Source organism: Malaclemys terrapin, chromosome 3 (assembly GCF_027887155.1).
Source record: "Malaclemys terrapin pileata isolate rMalTer1 chromosome 3, rMalTer1.hap1, whole genome shotgun sequence".
Taxonomy (NCBI): domain Eukaryota; kingdom Metazoa; phylum Chordata; order Testudines; family Emydidae; genus Malaclemys; species Malaclemys terrapin.
The window spans coordinates 139759741-139781320 of NC_071507.1; the positions used below are offsets into that span (position 1 = coordinate 139759741).

A 21580-nucleotide genomic window follows, 5' to 3' on the forward strand; every position below is an offset into this window, starting at 1 on the left:
GAATCCCCCGCACCCACGCCCCCTTCCCCCAACCCACGGTGCCAGAATGGGAAAAGGTGCTCTGTGGGATAGCTGCCCATAATGCAACGCTCCCAATAGCGCTGCAGTTGCCACAAATGTGGCCACGACAGTGCGCTGTATCAGAGGGGTAGCCGTGTTAGTCTGAATCTGTAAAAAGCAACAGAGGGTCCTGTGGCACCTTTGAGACTAACGGAAGTACTGGGAGCATAAGCTTTCGTGGGTAAGAACCTCACTTCTTCAGATGCAAGTAATGGAAATCTCCAGAGGCAGGTATATATCAGTGTGGAGATAACGAGTTTAGTTCAATCAGGGAGGGTGAGGTGCTCTGCTAGCAGTTGAGGTGTGAACCCAAGGGAGGAGAAACTGTTTCTGTAGTTGGATAGCCATTCACAGTCTTTGTTTAATCCTGATCTGATGGTGTCAAATTTGCAAATGAACTGGAGCTCAGCAGTTTCTCTTTGGAGTCTGGTCCTGAAGTTTTTTTGCTGTAAGATGGCTACCTTTACGTCTGCTATTGTGTGGCCAGGGAGGTTGAAGTGTTCTCCTACAGGTTTTTGTATATTGCCATTCCTGATATCTGACTTGTGTCCATTTATCCTCTTGCGTAGTGACTGTCCAGTTTGGCCAATGTACATAGCAGAGGGGCATTGCTGGCATATGATGGCATATATAACATTGGTAGACGTGCAGGTGAATGAGCCGGTGATGTTGTAGCTGATCTGGTTAGGTCCAGTGATGGTGTTGCTGGTGTAGATATGTGGGCAGAGTTGGCATCGAGGTTTGTTGCATGGGTTGGTTCCTGAGTTAGAGTTGTTATGGTGCGGTGCGTGGTTGCTGGGCAGCTGTCAGTGTGGACAGACTGCAGTGCTTTCCCTACTCAGCTGCACGAAGTCAGATTTAACTCACAGCGCTGTACATCTGCAAGTGTAGCCAAGGCCTCAAACTCAGACTCTTCCTACTGTAACCCTAAGGGTAAGTCTAGACTATAGTTTGTACTTCTGTTTTAACTTGAGTGAAATGATTATCAGTTAATTTAAAATAGCATATTTTTAAATGCTAACCTAGACACTCCACAGATGTTTGTTTCAGAACACAAATGTTTAAACCAAACCACACGCTTTTGTGGAGTGTCTAGGTTAGCATTTAAAAAGGTGTGTGTTAACTCAAATGAACTGGTGGTCAATTAACAGGACCAAAACGTATTGTCTAAATATGACCTATGTTTTGATTGTATCTCAGATGGGGAGACCATAATTTCTATCTATGGGCCTTTCTGAAATGCCTTTTGACTTTAGTAACTAGGTGCTCTACATGTGATATCACACAGTGGCTCTGTATAAAATGAAGAGGCCAGTCTCCATCCTGCTAGAAGCTTGTGCCTATTCTGGACCATGGTGCCTTTTTTTAACCTCCCTCCCTTCTCCCTCCCCCCCCCACTTTGTTTCTATGGGGAATGGATTGAAGAGGTGAACTTGCTAGCATGATCTGAGCAGAGAAGGACTCTTCCTGTTCTCCTTTGGGGAGGTGTTTCAGAGCCCTTGGTTCAGTTATCAAAAAGGCCCTTCCCACCATTCAGATCTGGAGGCCTGGTATCCCAGTATTAAGTCAATCCACTGCCTAGCAGTGAGGCCTGGAACCCTGCTGCTCTGACCTCTTCTGCCCCCTCAAAACTTGACCAGTCCCAGGCACTTTGATCCTTTTGCTCAATATTTATGTCTTCCGAGTGACTCAGTTTAAGCCAGTATCCTCTGAACAGTGCATTTGGTAAACATGCTCTCTGTGCTGGATGGAAAAGAGACAGCGGGCCGTGTGTCACTCAACTACTGTTGCTGGCCTTAGTAGTCTGTCACCTTGCTTTGGACCTTAATGCTCAATCGTAGCTGTGCTGTTTAGTGTCACCTTCACGTTTATGTATATGTGTTTATGTTGGATTTCCTAGGGGAAGTGTGGAGCTGTCCTTTATGATTCTGATTTAAAACAGCTTTCCAAACTGTTGGGAAAGATTTACCAGTTAAGGTACAAAACCTTCTTTCTACCAATTACCATGATTATGAAAAACGATTTCACTTGCCTGCTCACAGGAGAAGTAATATTTTTGACATGGAAGTATAACTTTCTACAGCCACCTTTTAGTAAAAATCCCATCTTATTAGTAGCATCATATGTGAAATATTAAGACCTCCATATGCCCTGAGATCATACTTAAGTTATGATCTTTTTATAGAACAAGAACATTCCCAGTGTCAGTGTGAGCTATGAGAAGCAGTTTTATATGTCCTATAGGACTATACATTCATTAAAACATTGCTTGTTCTTGTGAAATTGCTTACGCTACAGATACTGATGTACAATAGCTGGGTAATTAGAGACTATTTTACTGTGTGGATCATATTCTGTTTCTCTTATGTTTAAGCATCTGTATATCTGGCATTTAAAGAACATAAGAACGGCCATCCTGGGTCAGACCAATGGTCCATCTTGCCTAGTATCCTGTCTCTGACAGTGTCCAGTTCCATAGGCAGTTCTGGCATTTGGTGGTTTAGGGACACGAGCATGAGGTTGCTTCTCCGATCATCTTGGCAGATATCAAATGGTGGACCTATCCTACATGAATGTATCTAATTCTTTTTTGAACCCAGTTATACTTTTGACCTTCAGGACATCCCTTGGCAATGAGCTCCACAAGTTGACTACATTGAGTGAAGAAGTACTTGCTTATGTTTGTTTTTAAACCTGCTGCCTATTTCATGAGGTGACCCCTATTTCTTTTGTTATGTGAAGGGGTAAATAACACTTCCCTATTCACTTTCCGCATACCATTCATGATTTTGTAGACCTCTAACATATCCCCTTTTAGTCATCTCTTTTCTAAGATGAACAGTCCCAATCTTTTTAATCTCTGCTTGCATGGAATCTGTTGTATACCCCTAATCATTTTTGCTTATCTTTTCTGTACCTTTTCCAATTCTACTATATCTTTTTTTTTTTTTTGAAATGGGGACATCAGAACTGCATGCCGTATTCAGTGTGTGGGTGTACCATAGATTTATGTAAAGGCATTATGATATTTTCTGTCTTCTTATCAATCTCTTTCCTGTTAGCTTGTATAACTGCAGCTGCACATAGAACAGATGTTTTCAGAGACCTACCCAGAATGACTCCAAGATCTCTTTCTTGAGTGGTAACAGCTAGTTTAGACCCTGTGGTTCTTTTGTATGTATAGTTGGGATTATGCTTTCCAATATGAATTGCTTTGCACTTATCGACAATGAATTTCATCTGTCATTTTGTCATCCACTTAGCCTGTTAAAAATCATTGATTTTTATCCACTCTGCTAAAAAGTATGGAACTCTCCAATATCCTCCTGATGCAAAAAATTCATTTAGCTTCTCTGCAATGGCCTTGTCTTTCTTGAGTGCGCCTTAGCACCTCGGTTGTCCACTGGCCCTATTGAGTGGCAGGCTTCCTGCTTCTGATGTAATTGCATTTTTGCTGTTTTTGTATCCTTAGCTAGTTGCTCTTCAGTTCTCTCTTAGCCTGCCTTATACTTTTACATTTGACATGGAGGTCCTAGATTTTACTCTCTTAGTTGGCAGCCTGAATTTTACCTCGTTACCTGCAGAACCAAAGGATTGTCTCAGAAACAAAATAAGCACCCCGTTAGCTGTCTTATTGGAGTAGCTAAGGATTGAGTAGTCAGAGTTTATGCTCCTTTTTATTTTCCTTCTTAGGATTTGACTTCCAGTTTTTAAAGGATGCCTCTGTCTTTTTTACTCTGCTGTTTAACCATGGTGGCTTTTTTTTTTTTTTTTTTTAAGTCCTCTTACTGCTTTTTTGGGTGTGTGTGTGTGTGTAGGAGATATACATTTAGTTTGAGCCTCCATTATGCTGTTTTTAAATAGTCTGATGCAGTTTTCAGGCATTTCACCCTTATAACTGTTCCTTTTAATTTCCATTTAGCTAGATAATAGAATAGTTTTGCTACTCAAAATCGGGCACCTGTTTTAAATTCTGTAATGAACAAACTCTTCCATGTCCCTGATGAACATAAAACAATTAGTTCAACCCACCTGTAAAATAAAAATAGTTAGCTGGTGTCAGAGAAAAGTATGTCGTGTCTAGGTTTATTCTGTTGTGAGAGCTGAGAGGAAGTGAGGGGAAATTCAGTGTTGAGTTTCACAAAAACAAAACTAATGGTATATTAGTAGCTGGTCAAGACAAATTGTGTTGTTTGGAGTGAGCGGTAAGAGTGGTGTATGAATGTATTTATACTGCTTTATGTTTGGCTAAGCAGAGGCACAAAGAACCTTGCACAAGAAGGGAGATAAGTTTCCACAAGAACTTTTTTATGACTGGGAGATAATAGCAGTAGGCTGCAGAACAAAGACTGGAGAAAAGACTAGTTGTTTTTTTACATGAAGCAAGTGGGAATGCACTGGTGTTGAGAGTGAATCTGGGTCTTATTTGTTCTCTTTTGCAGAATTTGTGATGCATTTTCTTGTATAAATGGTCCCTTGGACATGAAAGTTGAAAATATTTTTCAAAACTGCACATAAAAAAATTCTTTTCTCAGAAGTGTTGTGTACCTTAAACACTATCAGAAATGTGGAAATAACGTCGTTTATAGCATGACTGAGTCAAGGTTTGGTGTCTTAAAAAGAAATAATAAACAGGCATGTAACTCGAGGTTGTAGTGGTGTTTCTTTATAAATGCTTTTCAGGCTGCGTAGTGGAATAGGCTCCTTATTGATTTCCAGTGACAGTGGTGTGACTGCAGAGGGTGCCCTGAAGTACAAGTATTTATGTATATATAGCTTATCAGTGGCGGAGCCCAGGTTCTGGAATGGGATTTGGGTGGAGTAAACAACATACGATTGGCTGTTGGTGGGCAGCCCTGCACTCACCCAGCAGGGGTGGCTACTGTCCCACAGGCTGGGTCTGGCTCCCCACTCTCAATGTTGCAAGTTGGCACATAGGGTCTTAGAGCCATTTAGTTTTGTCCCTGGCTCTCCGTTCTGTTATGATGCTCTCTAGCCCAGTGTGAAAATTTGTGTTGTTATACTTTGTTTTGCCAGTTGATTGAAAAGGCACCACACACACCTCTAAAGGCTGCTGTGGGGAGTACGGGAAGTTGCCCTCCTACCCTTCCCCACCTCCTATTACCTCCGCCATTGCTACTTATCTGTTGTGCTGCCTGATTTCTGTTTAAAATTCCTGGTTGAGTCTCAAACTGACTGGCGACATAGGTAGCTGAAATGTGATTTGGAATGATAACTCATTTTTGATGTGATCGTAACTGTTAATTGTCCTTTTCCCCTTTCTTCTCCTCCAGATCTGGACTCGACAGGATCGCCAGTGTATTCTCAATGCCTTAGCACAGTTATTAGTGGATAAAGAATGTACTCTACTGATTGGTCGTCAGTTTCGACCAATCCTGCTGGATTTACTGGAAAGAAATGCAGAAGCCATTAATGTTGGTGGTCAAATCAACCATGATCTGCATGAAAGGCTTTGTGTAGCAATGAGCAAGCTCATTGGTGACCACCCTGATGTGCTTCCGTAAGTGATGTGATGTCTGCTTGTGATGTTTGAACTTGTTCACTATATACTAGGTCAGGGGTGGGCAAACGTTTTGGGCCGAGGGCCACATCTGGGTGGGGAAATTGTATGTAGGGCTGGGGTAGGGGGTTGGGGTGTGGGAGGGGGTGCAGTGTGCAGGAAGGGGCTCAGGGCAAGGAATTGGGGCAGAGGAGGGGTGTGGAGTGCAGGAGGGGGCTCAGGGCAGGGGTGCAGGAGGGGTGCAGACTGCGGCAGGGGGCTCAGGGCAGGGAGTTGGGGTGGGCAGGGCAGGCAGGGGGCTTAGGGCAGGGAGATGGGGGGCGGGGTGCAGGAGGGGTTCCGGCTCTGGGGTGGCAGCGGCACGCACCAGGGCCAGGGCAGGCTCCCTGCACACCTGCACTGTCCCCGGCCCCGCTCCAGGAAGCGCTGCAGCCCCTGGGGAAGGGGGAGTGAAGGGCTCCGCGTGCGCTGCCCTTGCTGCACCTCCAGATACCTTCCCCCGAAGCTCCCGTTGCCTGCGGTTCCCTGTTCCCGGCCAATGGGATCTGCTGGCTGCTGCTGAGAGCGGCGTGGGGCCTGTGACGCCACAGGGGGCAATCCCGCGGGCCGGATCCAAAGCCCTAAGGGGCCGGATCCGGCCCGTGGACCGTAGTTTGCTCACCCCTGTACTAGATAGCTGGTCAGTAGATGGATCTTCTGGCTATGAGAGAAAGAGTGTGTATTTTCATATATTTTTATTGCCTTGGTAATGGACATTTCTTGAATTGAAACTCTGACTGAGAAAACCTGAGGTTTTAATTAAAGGAAATGTTTAAATGAATGTCTGGCAATGTCTAACATATGCATTTTTTTCAATGATTGAAATGAAATAGAAAAATGTCTGGCGTGCATGGTAGAGAGTTATGTGAAAATTATTCATTGGCAAAAATTTTCAAAACTATGCATCTAAAATTAGGCTCCTAAATCCAAATTTAGACCTAAATAAAAGTGTCAGTACTGGTTCAGCAAATTGGAATTAACCCTCTCGTGACCCGAGGTTAACGTGGGTTAGTGGAACTGGTGCTGACCACTGTTTGTCCTTGTAATCTGAATAATCAGCACTAGTCAGTTAAACTGACTATTGACAAATGACTGCTAATATGGTTGTTTGCAGTGTGATGGTGGTAGTAGTAGTAGTGTTGTTCCCAGGATACAGTAGAATCTCAGAGTTACAAACACTTCGGGAATGTAGGTTTTTCATAATTCTGAAATGTTGGTAACTCTGAACAAAACATTATGGTGGTTATTTCAAAAGTTTACAACTGAACATTGACTTAATACAGCTTTGAAACTTTACTATGCAGAAGAAAAATGTTGCTTTCTCTTTATTTTTTTTTTTTAGTAGTTGACATTTAACACAGCACTGTACTCTATTTGGTGTGTGTGTGGTGTGTGTGTGTGTGTGTGCGCGCGCGCGTGTGCTGTTGGCTGATTGCATACTTGCGGTTCCATATGAGGTGTGTGGTTGACCGGTCAATTCGTAGTCTGATGTTTGTGACTCTAAGGTTCTACTGTATTAGAGAGACAAGGTGGGTGAGGTAATATCTTTTATTGAACTAACCTCTGTTGGTGAGAAAAAACAAACTTTTAAGCTACAAGAATTCTTCAGGTTTGAGAAGGGGAGTCAGGGCTGGTCTACACTGGAAACTTACACCAGCTTAGCTACATCTGTCAGGTGTGTGAAAAATCCACCTCCCTGAGAGATGTAGCTATGTTGACCTAACCCCCTCTGCAGACAGTGATAGGTGGATGGAAGAATTCTTCCTTTAATCTAGCTACTGTCTCTTGGGGAGGTGGATTAACGACAGTGATGGGAGAATCCCTCCTGTTGCTGTAGTAAGTGTCTACACTGAAGTGCGACAGCAGTGCAGCTGTCTCTACGTAGCGTTTTAAGTGTAGATAAAGGCTTCAGAGTGTCATAGATAAATACAAGGTGAAACAGATACAAGGTGGAATATGTTAACTACTTATGCTAAACAGTCTATTCCACCTTGTATTTAGCTGTCCTGCTCTGAGTACCTTTCCCAGAACTGAAGAAGAGTTCTGTGTAGTTTGAAAATTTGTTTCACCAACAGAAGTTGGTTCAGTAAAGGATATTATATCACCCACCTTGCTCAGATAAAATGGTACTATTTCCAATTGTAGACAAGGCTTCAATTTACATTTGGTTTGCATTGTACCAACAATTACTGTTTAAGGACTTTTGTGGATTAGAATTCTTTTGTAGATTGTTTTTCTAGATGTACACACTTGGATATACACATTTGCCTAGTTTAATGTCTCCACTTATCTCTCTCTAAGGTTTGCTCTGAGATATTTTAAGGGTACTTCACCAGTGTTCCAAAGACTCTTCCTGGAAAGTTCTGATACAAACACAGTCCGATATGGGCGCAGACGGATGAAGTTACGGGATCTCATGGAGGCTGCTTACCTATTCCTCCAACAAGAGCAGTCTGTATTCCGGGAGTTGTGGGACTGGAGTGTGTGTGTTCCGCTGCTAAGGAGTCATGATACTTTGGTCCGCTGGTAAGTTTAAATCCAAAAATCTTTTCCATTCAAGGACAAGTGTTCTGAATTTCTCCTAGCAGCCTTCACTTTTAAGGGGAAAGATGAGAGTAACCTTCAGCAATACCAGACAAAGAATGCGCCACTCCTGGAAGAATTCTGCACCACTGCGCAATGCAGAATTTGTCCAGAAATCCATGTTTCCCCTGCAGAATTGGGGCTGCTGGTTGTCACTAGGGCCGCTGGACTCTGCAGAGCCCAGCTCACAGTGAGCAGAACACCCAGCCCGGGTGGGGTTGAAGGCTCTGCACATTCTGACTTCCCGGCTTGGTCCTCGTTCTCCTGGGAACGGGAGAGGTCCTGGGAGACCCAGCTCTGGCCAACGGTGAGGAAGGGCAGGGTCTTGCATCACACTACATCCGCCAGCGGGACAGTAAAGAAGCTAGGGGGAGTAAAGGCACTGGGGGTGGAGGTTTGTGGGCTGGGGGGTGCCCCATGGTTGGGCTCTGGGGAAAAGAGGGTGCGGGTGTGTAGGCTGGGGGGGTTCCCAGGGGCTGGGCTCTGGGGAGAGGAGGGTACGAGTGTCTGGGCTGGGGGGTGCCCCTCAGCTGAGCACTGGGTGGAGGGGAATGCAGGTATCTTGGTTCTGTGGGCCCCACACACCCCTCCACTACCTTCCCCCTCCCCCTGCCAACTAGAACTGGTTGTCGTAGGGCAGGAATAGTCAATAGGTGTACCATGGGCCAAATCCAGACCACCAGACGCTTTTGAATGGACCCCAAAATGTTTTTATTTACTTGTTACCATGATTATTATTATTTTTGTATTTATTTTTTCTGGTTTCTGGATCTTGAGTAGACCTTGACCAAGAAATTTGGACCTTGACAAAAAATAGTTGACTACCCCTGTCGTACGGCTTTCTTTCACTCTCTTCTCTTGGGGGAACCTTTTTATTAATTGTCTGTATTGTTGACATACTTGTTGACAGGTATTTGTAAATAAATTACCAAAATATTTCAAACTGGAGTGATTATATTGTGTTATCTTGACAACTAAAATATGCAGAATTTTAAAAAAACTGCAGAATTTTTAATTTTTTTGGCCCAGAATTCCCCTAGGAGTAATGTGGTAAACTGAAGTTCAGATTTCATACATGTCTACCAACGTCTCTTAAGAAAAAAGTCTTAAGTTTCAGTTAAAATAAAAACAGTTAACTTTTAAAAACATTAACGTTTCTACTGAAAAATGGAGGAAAAAAGCCCCGCCCACTTACCTAACTTTGTAAATTATGATAAAGCACGCAAAGGACAGCTCCTCTAAGCCTGGTGCATCATCCAGAATAGAAAGTGCAGTCAGTGAGTGATGCACCAGGCTTAGAGAGCTGTCCTTTGTGTGCTTGTACTCCTGCCTCAGTTCCTTTTCCTTCTGATGGCACTGCTGCTGTTCAATAGCCCAGAGCCGCCACTTCTTCCAACGAGTGCTTGTATATCCGGGATCTCAAACTCAAATCACCACGAGGGCCACATGAGGACTAGTATATTGACCCAAGAGCCGCATCACTGACTCTTTTTTTCATATAAAGATACAAAAGATCCCCCCCGCCCCGCCTCTTCCCACCCTTCCCCGCCCCCATTCCAACCCCTTCCCCAAAATCCTCACCCCAGCTCCGCCCCCTCCAACCCCTATTCCAACCCCTTTCCCAAATCCCTGCCCCTGTCCCTCCTGGAAAGTGCTAAGCGCCCGGAGGTAGGCAGAGGAGTGGGGACGTGGTGCACTGGGGGGAGGGGAGGTGGCAGGTGAGGGGAGCTTGGTGGCCGCAGGAAATAACTCCGGGGGGCAGGGCAGGGAGCTTGGTGGGCCGCAGCAAACAATGCCACGGGCTGCATGTGGCCCGGGGGCCGTGTGTTTGAGACCCCTGTTGTAGATCATCTTGTTCTGGCTTGAATTTCCAAGCTGTGCCTGCACGTGCTCCTCACATCAGAGCCCAAGGAAGTCATTGAGTTCTCTTTGGGTCCAGGAAGATACACAAAACATTCATAGCACCTTTTGATAAGATCCAAAATGATCTGAAAGGTTGGGAGCTTGCTTACTCTGGTGGTAGTTCACAGATGGATTTCAATAGCTCTTCATCATGACTTCTGGTCAAAGTGACCCCTGGACAATGGAGTGAAGAAAGGTTAACTGTCCCAATTTTAAAAAATACACTATTACACTAAATTCTCTTGACAGTAAGGCATGAGATAAGGTTATTGTTTTAGAATTATGGTTCATTTCCTGGAGTAGGTTTACATGGCTTTTTTACAGTAATTTTGGAAGGGAGAAACTACCTGATTTTAAATTTTGTGCTGAGCCACTCTTCTTCTGGGGGCTTTCCTCTTTCAGCCTCAGTGAACATTGATGGTGGTCAGAAAACGAGAACTGACTAAACCTGATGAAAAATGTATTTGTCTGTATGATTTTGTACTTACTGCTTTTTAAGTTACATATTCATTATTTGAAGAGGCAGCTGTATCTAGTAGTGAAGTCAAAAGATTTGAAGTGGTTTTAGGATTCTGTTAGCACTGAGCCTTGAGCTAATGTCTTGATTTCTTGATACTATGGCCAATCTAGCTGCTGAATTAGATGAAAGACAGATCTTATAGAAAGCCACATCCTCCATTTAAGGTGAAGATATCCAAGAGATGTTTCTATTTAAAAAGTGTACCTAATTATTGTGTCTGCCGCAATATACCCTTCTTATAGAAAGGTTTGTTAGATTGTGAGGCGCATTGTTTCAATATGCCATGACTTGAGTCAATTTTCTCTGGAGGAATATTTTAGATTATACTGTAAATAAAGACAGTTAAAGAGCACTCAGTGAAGCAAGGCAGTAAAATATGAAACAGGACACAGCAAATCATTGTAAAATGGTACTACGTATTTGCCTTGGGTAGCAAACTTTTATAACTTACGATACAAAATTCATTGCCTCTATCAGTTATATGCCAAAAGGTGAGTCTTTTTTCTACTAAGAGTTGGACAACACATTCTTGATCTATAGCTGAACTGTAGTTGGGGAGGACAATGCTTTCTCTCTACCAGTTCCTGTGGGGGGAAAAAGATGTACTAGATTCTTCTTCTAGAATTTTGTGTGTGTCTCTGTCTGTCTTTATTCTGAAGAATTTTTTGAAACCTATTTTGTTCAAAATGTTCTTTGTAGGTACACTTCAAATTGCCTTGCTTTGGTTACATGCATGAACGATGAGCACAAATTATCTTTCCTTAAGAAGATCTTCAATCCAGATGAATTAATACGTTTCAGACTAAAGTAAGATGAATTTTCACATTGAATACATTGCATGATTAAGTATATTTGGTGTAAAGGACATCCAACTGCAGTAACGAATGTGGATACTAATTTGACAGGCTACTGGAAGAATCACGGATGCGGAATGTGGAGAGAGCCCTTGTTTTGGCCAATCCAGACACATCTCTTTGGCAGAGAGAGAAAGGGTTGCAGTACACACAAGGAGACATCGTATCAGGTGACCTCTCTGCAAATGTAATAGCAGTATGTGGAGTTGTGCTACCCAGGCAACAACTTGTGCCAAAAGAACAGGTAGGTACAGCCTTGATTGTTTGTTAAAATATGAATGATAAGAATTGACCTACCTTTGTTAATTTCTTAAGTGAAGTTGAATGTATGTAGTACTTGCGGCAAATTTTATTTCAAGCTGTGCCATGCACTAAGTCACTATGAAGTGGAATGTTGGTACTTCAGAGGAGCTGTGTACAGGAATGAAGCAGTGTAGGGGTTAACACGGCGATTTGTTCAGTTTCTACGTATCCTTTCTTGTAAGCTGGCTCTGAGAGAATGTTCCAGCTCTATATAGTATCTCCTTTCCAAATCCAGAGGCTTTCTCAAGAACATGGAGTCATGGCCTAGCAACAAGGAGGTCAGAAACAGTAATTTTACCTTCACAGAAATGATTTTTATACCATCTGAGTTTATACCCTTTCTTTGCCAGCAGTTGCTCCCCAAAATAACAGACATTCTTTAACATTTATTTTTTAAATAAATTAAAACTTACTCTATGGAGACTGCCACTTTCCTGCTAATAGGCAGGAAAAGAAAACAAATTGGAAAATATTTATACACTTAAATTGATAGGAAAAGCACTGGACTCTGCACATTTTGGATAGGTTTTAATATGCATCTTTTAAAAGTGTTCACCTAAACCATTTTTTAAAAAACTTTTATTTCTTTTTGTAAACTGTTAAGGCAAATGAAGTAAAGATTGACAAACTGAGAAACATGTCCATGTTCTGCAGAAAGGGTCTGCCTCTAACCTGTTCTCCCCATTCCCACCCTCTACTTCCTGTAGCCAGTACTCTCAGACTAGACCACTCCCCAAACCACCTTTCTTGCTTTCGCTCTAACCTGAGTTCAATTCCTGACTCTGCTCAGCCTTAGCACAAGTTGTTTAATCTAAAAGCACTGATCTGGAGACGTGTGTGGAGAGCATCAGTTTTTCAGCACTTCTCAAGCAGTGTGGGAATCAAGGAGACAGGATTTTTAATTTCTGAATTTCCTGGACTCTGTCTAGTAATAAAATTACAAGCAAAATAAAACTGTATTGACCATCTATCAATTTTTGTAAGTAATTGAAACTTGTTTAACATAGGAGTTCAAAATACAATGTTCATTGAAAATATGAAGAAGGATAAGTTTGATTTTCTGTTCTAACTCCTCTCTCCTTGCTTGTCAAGAAAATGGCAACTTCTGTGGAATAAACTGTAGAAAAGTTAAGATATGTTAAGAATGAGTTGATGATTCATTTTACACCCTGATTGGAAAATATAACTTCCCTTTAAAAAGTCTAAATGCACTAAAATAATCTGAGTAAAAGATGGTGTATAATATTTTGTATATTTTTTTAATGTTCATGCATCAGTGAGTTTAGTGGCTCCACGTTGTTGTCTATGCAAATATGAATAGATTCAGCACTTTAATCTCACGAGTAAGGTTATCAGTAAACAACTGCTGTTGGATTATGGTACGGCTTTGTCCTGTAATAGGGAGCTGCTCTAATGACTTCATTTGCTATATACATCAAATGATTTTTTTAATGGGTAAGTCTGATATACATTGGTAGAACATTAAAATAATCACTCTACCATTATTGCATCTGTAGTCTGACTGGTTTTTGAGAGCAAATTAGCTATTGCATAGACTTTATACATTGTATATTTTTATTGTAGGTTTTTGATGGGTTGAATCTGTATTTTAATACTAACCATTAAATATTGTTTGTTCAATCTGCATTCTCAATGACCCATTATATCATTTGGGAGCAGCTCCTAGTTAGAGCTATATAGCCGACATTTTCTAGTATTCAGACTCATTTTTATGAATGCAGCATTGGAGCATTCCAGTGATATTGTACACAACTCATCTATGAATAGACACTTCAATATGGTAATTTAAGTTCTCTGCCCTAACAGGAAAGTACCATTAACCATTTTGTGCTGGTTGAATCTACCTGCATGAATCTTCAAAACCTTGCGATGGCAGTAGCTTTCCAGAATCCTGTATTATTAGAGGGGCCAATAGGATGTGGCAAAACTTCTTTAATTGAGTATTTAGGAGTCATTACAGGAAGAGTGAAGCCCCCTCATATTCTGAAAGTTCAACTTGGAGATCAGACAGACAGTAAGGTAATGGAAAAATATTCCTGCTATTTGGGGAAGGGTAAACTCATTTATGCTTGACACTCAAAACCCCATCCTTATAACATGGACTTACATTACTTAAGTTTTGAAATGTGAAGTACTGATCTGCAGCAAGTCCAAATTCCTAATGGGAATTGAAGAATTTGAAAATGAGAAACTTCGAGATACGGGCTTAGTAAGCTTTAAATTCTTCACAAAAACTGCATCACATCAATTCCTTTTTTTTTTTTTTTGTTACTACATTTTTTAGAACTTGTGTACATGAGAGAGCTGCTCTGATTAATTAAAGGGGTGATTTTAAAATGATTTAGTAACTGGTGTGTAAGGCTGCATGGACACTCTTATTTCAGTTTTACACCAGGCTTTTTTCTATTTACCGTAAGACACTTGGGAGCGGGTTTAAGTTACATTGAAACAAGTTACTTTTAAACTGATGAATGTCTACACAGGGTTTGCACTGGTGTACTATATAGATTTTAAAACTGTTTTAAGTTTAATTGGTGCAGCTCTGTCATGTAGACAAGGCCCTAGTGAAAATTGCACACTCTTCAGGTATTTCATGCATATCCTAGTGAGTTTGAGCTGATGCATTTTCTCGCCTTACACTGTGGTTGGGAGGGCACTAAGAATTTCATGTAACTTTGTTAAACACCTACAGTTTTGTGAGCAGGCTAACATTCACAAACGATGTTGACTTTCGGGATTTTGTTGCCAGATGCAGCAGCCTGTCCTGCTTGTATGGAAGAGCTAGCCCTCTTTATTGACTTTTTGAAATATTTAGAAAGGTAGTAAATAGTTGTAAGATCACCATCTCAGGAAAGTGTGATGGGATTGGAAATAAGTAGCAAAGTATAAAGGTTAAAAAAAAATTTAAATATATAACTGAACTATCCAAGAAATGCTTAGAAGAGGAGTGTATCTGTATGGCACAGAATTTCTAGTGTGTCTCTAGAAAGAGCTTTTTATTTTAAAATACATCTTATTTTTGCTTTATATATTTGACTATATTACAGTTTAGTTGTTTCTCCTATATAGTTTGGTATCCTCTTTGTTGTGGTTTTTTCACACAGGGATGGGGAGGTAGAAAACATTTATAGAAGTAGGAAAATATGGATGTGAAACTACAGTCTAATGGGGTATCCAGGGACAGGTGGAATACCTGCATCCATTTTATCTTTTTTTAAAATGGGCTGCATTTCAAGTCGATAAAACTTGTGTTTAATAAAGGTACGGAAGACCCTAGCTATGAGTGGATGCATTAGCTGTTGTAAATTATTTTTAAAACTTATTTTTTTTTTCTATTTTGTAAGTACCTTGAATAGTAACTCCATGTTTCATCTTGATGTAAAAGGCACAAAGAGTTGGGGTGTGTTACATTACCCGGATGTTAGATCAAGCCATGGGAATTGATTTAATAAAAATTGTGTATATACTCCTGACATTTCCAGTGTTAACTACTTTTCCTAAGAAGGCTGAGTCTAGCTGTAGATCACTTTGGATTGTAGCTGATACCTGTTAAGAGAACAATAGAAGTGTTTCAATAATGCTGTTGTTTACATTTTTCTCTGAACACTAAAATTAGCATAATACTGAAAAAAACTAGCTGAGGATGGTGTTGATATTTACAGTACAGATCTATTTACGCGCGATAGCTATTTAACATGCCAGACTCGTTAACACGTATGTAGTGCTCAGATTTGCTCACTAACTCACTGGCCTAGAAATCGACAGGAAGTGTGGAGCGGAAATGGCGTACGTCTTTACCACTGACGGGGGGGGGTGGGGGAGGAAATGGGCAGCAACGTTAAAGGATCCTCAAAGCGCTGCCGCGGCAAAGGACTGTCCTTAAAGCGCTTAACGCTGCTTCCCTCCCTCCCCTGTTGGCGTCCCTGCCAGTAGGGACCCTAAAAGGGCAGGGACATTAAAGCGCTGCCACGGTAAAGGACCTTGCAACGCTTTAAGGTCCCTGCCCCTTTTGCCCCCCCCCTTGGCTGCCCTGGGGCTGGCGATTTAAAAGGGCCCGGGGCTCCAGACGCTGCTACTGCAACAGCGTCGGCCAGAGCCCCAGGCCCTTTAAACTGCCATGGGAACCCCAGGCAGTCTGGAAGGGCTGGCTGGGGGATGCGACCCCTAGCCCCGCCCCTTCTGCCCAAGCATGCCACTCCCGCCCTGTACCTGTAAGTGTCCTGAGTTACTTTCACCCCTGTGTAGTAGTAGTAATGTTTTAATTAGATTACACATTTGAATTTATATTCTTGCGAAGCGCCATTAACAGATAGGCCTGCAGTATTTGGGATGCTGTGAATACGTATGTAATCCTAGACAATTATACGTGTGTGTGTGTATATATATAGATATCTTAACATATTTCAGCAGTCCGTTAACACGTGGTCATGACGGCTTGACTCCTGACATCCGCACATAAACGGGTCTGTACTGTATAGAGCCATGCAAATCCGTGGATATCTGCGGACCATTTTTGTGGATCAGCTGCACATACAAATTTTGTATCTGCGCAGAGCTCTAGAGACATTGCATCCACACAGGGCTAGGCAGGCTATGTATATGACTTGCATACTGGTGTCAGATATATTATGTAAGGTATTTGTCTGAGTTTATCAAGACATATAATAAGCCAATTTTTATTTATTGCTAACTGTTTTTTTGCAGACATTACTGGGTATGTATCGTTGTACAGATGTGCCAGGGGAGTTTGTATGGCAGCCTGGAACCTTGACACAAGCTGTCACCAAAGGGCACTGGATTCTGCTGGAGGATATTGACTATGCTCCTCTGGATGTGGTATACAATTTACCTTCTCCTATAGGCAACATTGTAAAATAAGTGGGTGATGGTTTGAGGCATACTGCTAGTTGGTTTTGAAGGCTAATGCCCAATCAGCGGTAGTGTGTTGACACCTTGGATCTGATGAGTTGAGGGGTGGGGTGGGGGGAAGAAGAGAGGCAGGAGGAGAGGGAAAGAAAATGATCATTAATTAGGTAACTGAATTGACCAATTAATACATTCATTCTTTTTCACTCACCTGTCCTTGCCCCAGCTGAGACAGTATAAAAGATTATATCATATTATGCTCTGGAACAAGTACTGTGACATGTATCTTAATTGATTCCTAATAGTCAGTTATAGAACTAGTATTCATTAGAGAGATCTTTTCCTTATATCAGTGACTGGCATTCTACACTGCCTTCTACAAAGAGGGATCTCATATAAATATTGTATTGACATTCTACAAAAATTAAAATTATTACTTGTATCCAGTTATTTTTTCATAGCTCTATAAAGCATCCTTTATGGGACTAACTCTGCTGCCAGTTTTAGTTTTATTGGAATGCAGACTTTCAAACCATAGGGACCCTATAACAAAGCAAATATGTAGCCTCCTTATGAATTTAGGTCTTAAGCAATTTTATGGGGCTACTTGAAATATTCTGAAGTGTCTTATTTTAAAAGGTAAACTACAGGTTAATGTAGCCTGGATTTTCTATATCTGTATTTTTACTTTATAATCCATGCTTTCCTATAAACACCTTCTCTATATTTGAGTATTTTACCACTCAAGTGTACACAGAGGATTGTATATTTCCTCACTTCTGTATGCTGAGCTTATTATATGCACCAGACTCCTTGCATCCTGCCATCCTCTTTCCCTCACCAACGAGCTCCTTGTATGGCAACTTCCTCCCAACCCTTCCTTCAACCTGTTATTTCTTTTCTTTTTGTTTGGGATGTAAGTCATTCAGGGTGTCAATATTTATACTCTGTTGGGGTGATGGGCAGCCCTGGGATGTGGAGATATTGTTATGATGAAAGGTGTTGATGGCTGCCATAAACAGGGTCTTTGATTTAGAGCAGAGGTGGGCAAACTATGGCCTGCAGGCCACATCTGGCCTGCGGGACTGTCCTGCCCGGCCCCTGAGCTCCCGACAGGGGAGGCTAGCCCCCCGGCCCCTCTCCTGTTGTCCCCTCTCCCCCGCAGCCTCACATCTCCGCGCTGCCAGCACTCTGACCCGCTGCTCCTGCTGGGCAGTGCGGTGGTGTGGCTGGCTCCGGCAGGGCTGCGAGCTCCTGTTCCTCTGAGTGCCACGGTAAGGGAGCAGGGGAGTTGGATAAGGGGCAGAGGGCGGCAGTCTGGGGACAGGGAGCAGGGAGCGGTTGATGGGGTGGAGTTTCTGGGGGGGAAGGTCGGGGCAGGGGTCCCGGGAGGGACAGTCAGGGGACAAGGAGTGTGTGTGTGTTGGGGGGGTTTGGATGGGTCCGGGATTCTGAGGGGGCAGTCAGGGGCGGGAAGTGGGAGAGGGCGGATGGAGGGGGCAGGCTTCCCTACCTGGCACAGCCTTCCCTACCTGGCCCTCCATACAGTTTCGCAACCCCGATGTGGCCTTCGGGCCAAAAAGTTTGCCCACTCCTGATTTAGAGAGACACTTTGCTTGGTCAATTGAAAAGACTAGGCTTCAAACATGCAAGGGTGAAACTACCTTTTAATCCATTGGGCTATCAAAAGGCAAGATTTCTGATTTGTGTAATGCAGTGTAAAAATTGGGATACCACAGTGGTCAGGGTGAAGAAAGATGAAAAGGAAAATGCTGATGGTTTTAAGAATGCTTGATAGAGATCTTGTAGGTGCTTGTCTTTGTCTGAGGGATTGGAGCAAATGCGGTTGTATCTTAGAGCTTGGCTGTAGATAATGGATCGTGTGGCCTAGATCAATCCACACAAGCGGTCCATTTCCTGTACACTACTGTGCTAATAAGCGATGGTCACATAAATACCACCCTATACCGGAAACCTACTGACCGCTATACTTACCTACATGCCTCCAGCTTCCATCCAGGACACACCACACGATCCATTGTCTACAGCCAAGCTCTAAAATACAACCGCATTTGCTCCAATCCCTCAAACAGAGACAAGAACCTACAAGATCGCCATCAAGCATTATTAAAACTACAATACCCACCTGCTGAAGTGAAAAAACAGATTGACAGAGCCAGATGAGTACCCAGAAGTCACCTCCTACAAGACAGGCCCAACAAAGAAAATAACAGACCACCATTAGCTGTCACCTTCAGCCCCCAACTAAAACCTCTCCAGTGCATCATCAAAGATCTACCTATCCTGAAAGATGATCCCTCACTCTCACAGATCTTGGGAGACAGACCTGTCCTCGCTTACAGACAACCCCCCAACCTGAAGCAAATACTCACCAGCAACCACACATCACTGAACAAAAATACTAACCCAGGAACCTATCCTTGCAACAAACCCTGATGCCAACTCTGTCCAAATATCTATTCAAGTGACATCATCATAGGACCTAATCACATCTACCAATGTGATATATGCCATCATGTGCCAGCAGTGCCCCTCTGCCATGTACATTGGCCAAACCGGACAGTCTCTACGCAAAAGAATTAATGGACACACAACTGACATCAGGAATCATAACACTCAAAAACCAGTAGGCGAACACTTTAACCTGTCTGGTCATTCAATGACAGACCTGCGGGGTGGCAATTTGCAACAGAAAAGCTTCAAAAACAGACTCCAAGGAGAAACTGCTGAGCTGGAATTGATATGCAAACTAGATACAATCAACTTAGGCTTGAATAGGGACTGGGAATGGCTGAGCCATTATAAACATTGAATCTATCTCCCTTTGTAAGTATTCTCACACTTCTTATCAAACTGTCTGTACTGGGCTATCTTGATTATCACTTCAAAAGTTTTTTTCTCTTCCTTAATTGGCCTCTCAGAGTTGGTAAGACAACTCCCACTTTTTCATGCTCTCTTTATGTGTTTATATATCTCCTCAATATATGTTCCATTCTATGCATCCGAAGAAGTGGGCTGTAGCCCACGAAAGCTTATGGTCAAATAAATTTGTTAGTCTCTAAGGTCCCACAAGTACTCCCGTTCTTTTGGCATATTAAGGTAGTTCAGTATAAGTGGGCTGGTGACTCATGAAACACATGCAGTCTGGGTGGTTGAACTTCTCCCAAAAGCAGGATTATTGCTTTGTTTCCAAGGTAGGAGTTCTTTCTCTCTTTCAGATCTCTGTGCTGATTCCTCTTCTGGAAAATGGAGAATTACTGATTCCTGGTCGTGGAGACTGTTTAAAAGTGGCTCCTGGATTCCAGTTCTTTGCAACCAGAAGGTAGGCATGTAAGGTAAAAGGAACATGAGCGTTAATTGGCTGCTTTTAAGCTGAAGGCAACAAGAATAAGGAATTCAGACCGACATTAAGTTCAGATAGCTAGAATGTGATACATAGACTTTATTAATCATAAAACATGTAAAAGGAATGCATTAAATATCGAACAGTAGGACTGGATCTAGACTGTAGCATCTTATGCAACTGTTACTTCAGGAAGATTGAATGCTTTGTAGGTTAAAAATAAGAAAGTCAACAAATATTCAGATTGGACGGTCCTTTATTTTCCTTTTTGGAGAGTGTTTTTGACTCAGAATGAGAATATGCTCTGATTTTCATGTTGTTAAAACTAATATGTATAAAATTTGATTCTCACATTTTTGTAATGCTTATGAAAGTTGGAAGTATACTGAAGTAGATATAGGGGTATTGTTGAGCAGCATTTTTGCAACACTTTTCAAACCTTAAACAACTTTTTCCTGCTGCTTATGTTTTTGCTCCTTTGAGAAAACATTTTCTTCCTGTTGATCATTGTTCAGGCTACGATTTAGTCATGGTTGTTTTTAGTAAAAGTCATACAGGTCACAGTAAGAAAAATTCACCTGTCCATGACTTATATTATAAATACCCCTGACTAAATCTTGGGGGCTCTGGCTGCTCTGTGACTGCTGTTTGGGCAGTCCCTGGGGCTGGCTGGCCCCAGGGCCACTCCAGCAGTGGCTGATGTGGCTGTCCCCAGGGCCACCAGAGCAGCTGGCTTCTGAGCCCGCTTCTTGGGCATCCCTGGGATCAGCCACACTGGCCACTGTAGAAGTCATGGAGCCCTAGTCATTGTTTGTTATTTGGGAACTTAACCCAATGTGCATGTATCTTGATATAGTAGAATTGTTAGCTCTGTTGACGCTACTCTGGGGCTGCACACCTCTTTGGCAGAGCTGTGTCAAAGTGTTATTGGGACAGTCTCTAAATAGTTATGATTGGGTTTAGTTTTCTTTAAATGGAAGGAGTGAATTTAAAAAAACAAGGATAGAATTTCAAGATGTGTAAGTAAAAGGCTGATAATCAGTTGCCTGCACAGGACTGCTGCCATGGGGGGCATGGCATGGGCTTTGAGGGTGTGGGAGGGAGTAGCTGTATACATGGTGTCTTAATGTGCAGCAGTAGCTTTTGCTGGTACGACCTCAGCTGCTGAGGGGAGCCAGTAGATGGTGAGTTCAGAGAAAACTCTGTCAGGGAATTGAGTCAAGTGAGAAGATCCATGGACAGCTCCTTGGTCATCCTTACACTGCTGCAAAGGAAAGGGGGAAAACAGGGCAAAAACAAGGGGTATCTGGCAAGGAAAAAGGAGCAAAACAGGAGGAGGTAAAGATGGGGAGCAGTGAAAACTGGAATAACAAGGGCGGAGAGAGAGACACGAAAAGTGAGACCAAGACGGGGTGATAAACAACTGGTGACAGTAATAGAAACAAGGGCAGTGTCCTTTCCTGGATATGTGAAATGTGATCTCTACAACAGAAAATACCCTTCCTCCTCTGCTGAAACTCTCACTGATGCTATGTCTGAAGGAGATC

The 21580-nt window shown here is 42.5% G+C and overlaps 1 protein-coding gene across 2 annotated transcripts in view; it reads left to right on the top strand.

The window, feature by feature from the left end:
- Nucleotides 1-21580, top strand: part of MDN1 (midasin AAA ATPase 1) — a 187992-nt gene that overhangs the window by 14476 nt on the left and 151936 nt on the right. For both annotated transcript variants that reach the window (XM_054022038.1, XM_054022040.1), the window contains exons 2-8: nt 5355-5581; nt 7922-8146; nt 11325-11432; nt 11531-11723; nt 13610-13822; nt 16508-16639; nt 19909-20012. In XM_054022038.1, the coding sequence (XP_053878013.1) occupies nt 5355-5581; nt 7922-8146; nt 11325-11432; nt 11531-11723; nt 13610-13822; nt 16508-16639; nt 19909-20012 (1202 nt within the window). The remainder of the gene's footprint in view (nt 1-5354; nt 5582-7921; nt 8147-11324; nt 11433-11530; nt 11724-13609; nt 13823-16507; nt 16640-19908; nt 20013-21580) is intronic.